This window comes from Macrosteles quadrilineatus, unplaced genomic scaffold, assembly GCF_028750875.1.
Source record: "Macrosteles quadrilineatus isolate MER2022 unplaced genomic scaffold, UCM_ALF_1.0 Scaffold_4__1_contigs__length_99947679, whole genome shotgun sequence".
Lineage (NCBI taxonomy): Eukaryota > Metazoa > Arthropoda > Insecta > Hemiptera > Cicadellidae > Macrosteles > Macrosteles quadrilineatus.
This window is the reverse complement of record NW_026542597.1, coordinates 59,507,782-59,511,399: the sequence shown is the minus strand read 5'-3', so window position 1 is coordinate 59,511,399 and position 3,618 is coordinate 59,507,782. Positions and strand designations below refer to the sequence as shown.

Here is a 3,618-nt window from a genome sequence, read left to right as displayed (position 1 = left end):
TATAATCATGAGTTATCATGAGTATAATCATGATACTTATAATTTCATGATGATACTAATGATACTAATGATGATACTCATGATACTAATGATTCTCATAATGATACTCATGATAATTATGATGATACTAATGATACTCATCATAATACTCATGAAGATACTTATGAAAAAATGATACTAATGATACCCATGATGATACTCATGAAACTCAAGATGATACTCATGATACTAATGATACTCATCGTGATACTCATGATACTCATGATACTAATGATACTCATGATGATACTCATGATACTCATTATACTCATGATGATACTCATGATACTCATGATAATACTCATGATACTCATGATACTAATGATACTTATGATGATACTCATGATACTCAAGATAATACTCATGATACTCAAGATGATACTCATGATACTCAAGATGATACTCATGATACTCAAGATGATACTTATGAAATTAATGATTATCATGATGATACTTATGATACTCATGATGATTCTCATCATTATGATTCTCATGATACTCATGATACTCATGATGATACTCATGATACTCATGATACTAATGATACTTATGATGATACTCATGATGATTCTCATGATACTCATGATGCTACTCATGATACTAATAATACTTATGCTGATACTCATGATACTTATGATAATCATGATGATACTCATGATACTCATGATGATATTCATGATACTCAAAATGATACTCATTATACTCATGATACTCATGATACTAATGATACTTATGATGATACTCATGATACTTATGATACTCATTATACTCAAGATGATACTCATGATACTAATAATATTCATCATGATTCTAATGATACTCATAATACTCATGATGATACTTATGATAGTTGTGATACTCATCATGATACTCATGATACTAATTATACTCATGATGATACTTATGATACTAATGATACTTATCATGATACTCATGATTATACTCACGATACTAATGATACCCATGATGATACTCATGATACTAATGATACTCATCATGATACTCATGATACTCATTAGTATCATAAGTATCATCATGAGTATCATTAGTATCATAAGTATCATCATGAGTATCATTAGTATCATAAGTATCATCAATGATACTTATCATGATACTCATGATTATACTCACGATACTAATGATACCTATGATGATACTCATGATACTAATGATACTCATCATGATACTCATGATACTCATTAGTATCATAAGTATCATCATGAGTATCATTAGTATTATGAGTATAATCATGAGTTATCATGAGTATAATCATGATACTAATAATTTCATGATGATACTAATGATACTAATTATGATACTCATGATACTAATGATTCTCATAATGATACTCATTATACTTATGATGATACTAATGATACTCATCATAATACTCATGAAGATACTTATAAAAAAATGATACTAATGATACCCATGATGATACTCATGAAACTCAAGATGATACTCATGATACTAATGATACTCATCGTGATACTCATGATACTCATGATACTAATGATACTCATGATGATACTCATGATACTCATAATACTCATGATACTAATAATACTTATAATGATACTCATGATACTCATGATACTATTGATGATACACATGATACTTATGATGATACTCATGATATTCATTATACTCATGATGATATTCATTATACTCATGATGATACTCATGATACTCATGATGATACTCATGATGATACTCATGATACTCATGATACTCATGATACTAATGATACTTATGATGATACTCATGATGATACTCATGATACTCAAGATGATACTCATGATACTCAAGATGATACTCATGAAATTAATGATTATCATGATGATACTAATGATACTCATGATGATTCTCATGATACTCATTATTTATTTATTTATTTATTTATTTATACCAACGGTCAAACCAATACATAAATATGACAAAACTTATATAAGACTAAAAAAAATAGACATTTTTGATGAAATTTTAGCCAACTTGAAGTACATTCAATAAATAGATTAACAATGATAACAGAAAGATATAAGATATAAAAAGATATAAGAAATAACAAGGTATAGATATAACAAGATATAGATATAACAAGATGATATAACGATATAACAAGCAACAACAGTGTAAATAGGAAATAAATATAACAAAATATAGTAAATAACAATATAAATATAAATATAAAAGTAACAATGAAGCATAACACGGACAAGAACAACAAAACAATAATGATAAATCTACGAGGAACGCAAGCTGCTAACGAGTTTTTTTTTAAACGTTTCATTGTTCATGCTGAACAAGTCCAATTGACCAGGTAGGTTGTTTGCCAGACGTTGCAGACGAGGAAGTGCACTGTGGTACATGTACTGTGTTGAGTACTGCCGCCTCGCAAACAGCTGGGTATGGCGAAGGCTACGTGATGTGCGGAAGTCTAGTTCCAAGAGCAGGTCGGGAGCATCAATGGAGGATGTGATCAATTTCTTCAGGAATAAGACATCATTTACCTCACGTCTGGTAGAAAGAGGCAACAGGTTCAACTGGAGTTGCAGATCATGAACAGGAACAGCACGGTATTGCATCCCCAAACGTAGACCAACCAGGCGAACAAAACGGCTTTGAGTGTTTTCCAGCCTGGCGATCTGACCAGACTGGTACGGATTCCAAACTGTGGAGGAAAACTCAAGTATGGGTCTGACAAGATGGATATAAAGAGTTACCAGTGCCGATACTGAAAATCTGTCATGACTGACCCTGGTGATGAAATTAAGTGCTGAGTTGGCCTTCTTGCAAATGTAGTTAATGTGCTCTTGAGGATTGAGGTCAGGAGAGAGTATGATGCCTAAGTCTTTGACCTTTGAAGAACGTTGAAGTTGCTGATCTGCTAGTTTATACGGATGAATAATAGGATTATTAGATCTGGTGAAGGTTACCACAGAGCACTTTGAGACATTCAAAGACATTTCATTCATCTGGCACCACACTGACAGTAAATCAATACTATTCTGTAGAGCCTCGCAGTCTCTCACATGTGAAATCTCTCTGAAGATCTTGGCATCATCAGCAAAAAGCAGTACATTTGAATCCAAATGCTGAACCAAATCATTGATAAATATGGTGAACAAGGCCGGGCCCATATGATTCCGGGTATTATGATCATTATGATACTCATGATACTCATGATGATACTCATGATACTCATGATACTAATGATACTTATGATGATACTCATGATGATACTCATGATACTCAAGATGATACTCATGATACTCAAGATGATACTCATGATACTCAAGATGATACTTATGAAATTAATGATTATCATGATGATACTAATGATACTCATTATGATTCTTATGATACTCATGATGCTACTCATGATACTAATAATACTTATGATACTCATGATACTCATGATGATACTCATGATGATACTCATGATACTAATGATACTTACGCTGATACGCATTATACTTATGATAATCATGATGATACTCATGATACTCATGATGATATTCATGATACTCATGATGATACTCATTATACTCATGATATTTATGATACTTATGATACTCA

The 3,618-nt window shown here is 31.5% G+C and overlaps 1 protein-coding gene across 1 annotated transcript; it reads right to left on the bottom strand.

Moving 5' to 3' along the window:
* Positions 1-2,282: 2,282 nt before the first annotated feature.
* Positions 2,283-3,179, bottom strand: LOC128992958 (uncharacterized). Its single transcript, XM_054416704.1, has one exon. It carries the CDS (start codon positions 3,177-3,179, stop codon positions 2,283-2,285), a length of 897 nt encoding a protein of 298 aa, XP_054272679.1.
* Positions 3,180-3,618: the final 439 nt, after the last annotated feature.

Coding starts and splice junctions, on each gene's coding strand:
- LOC128992958 (XM_054416704.1), bottom strand. CDS start 3,179: ATGGGCCCGGCCTTGTTCACCATATTTATCAATGATTTGGTTCAGCAT.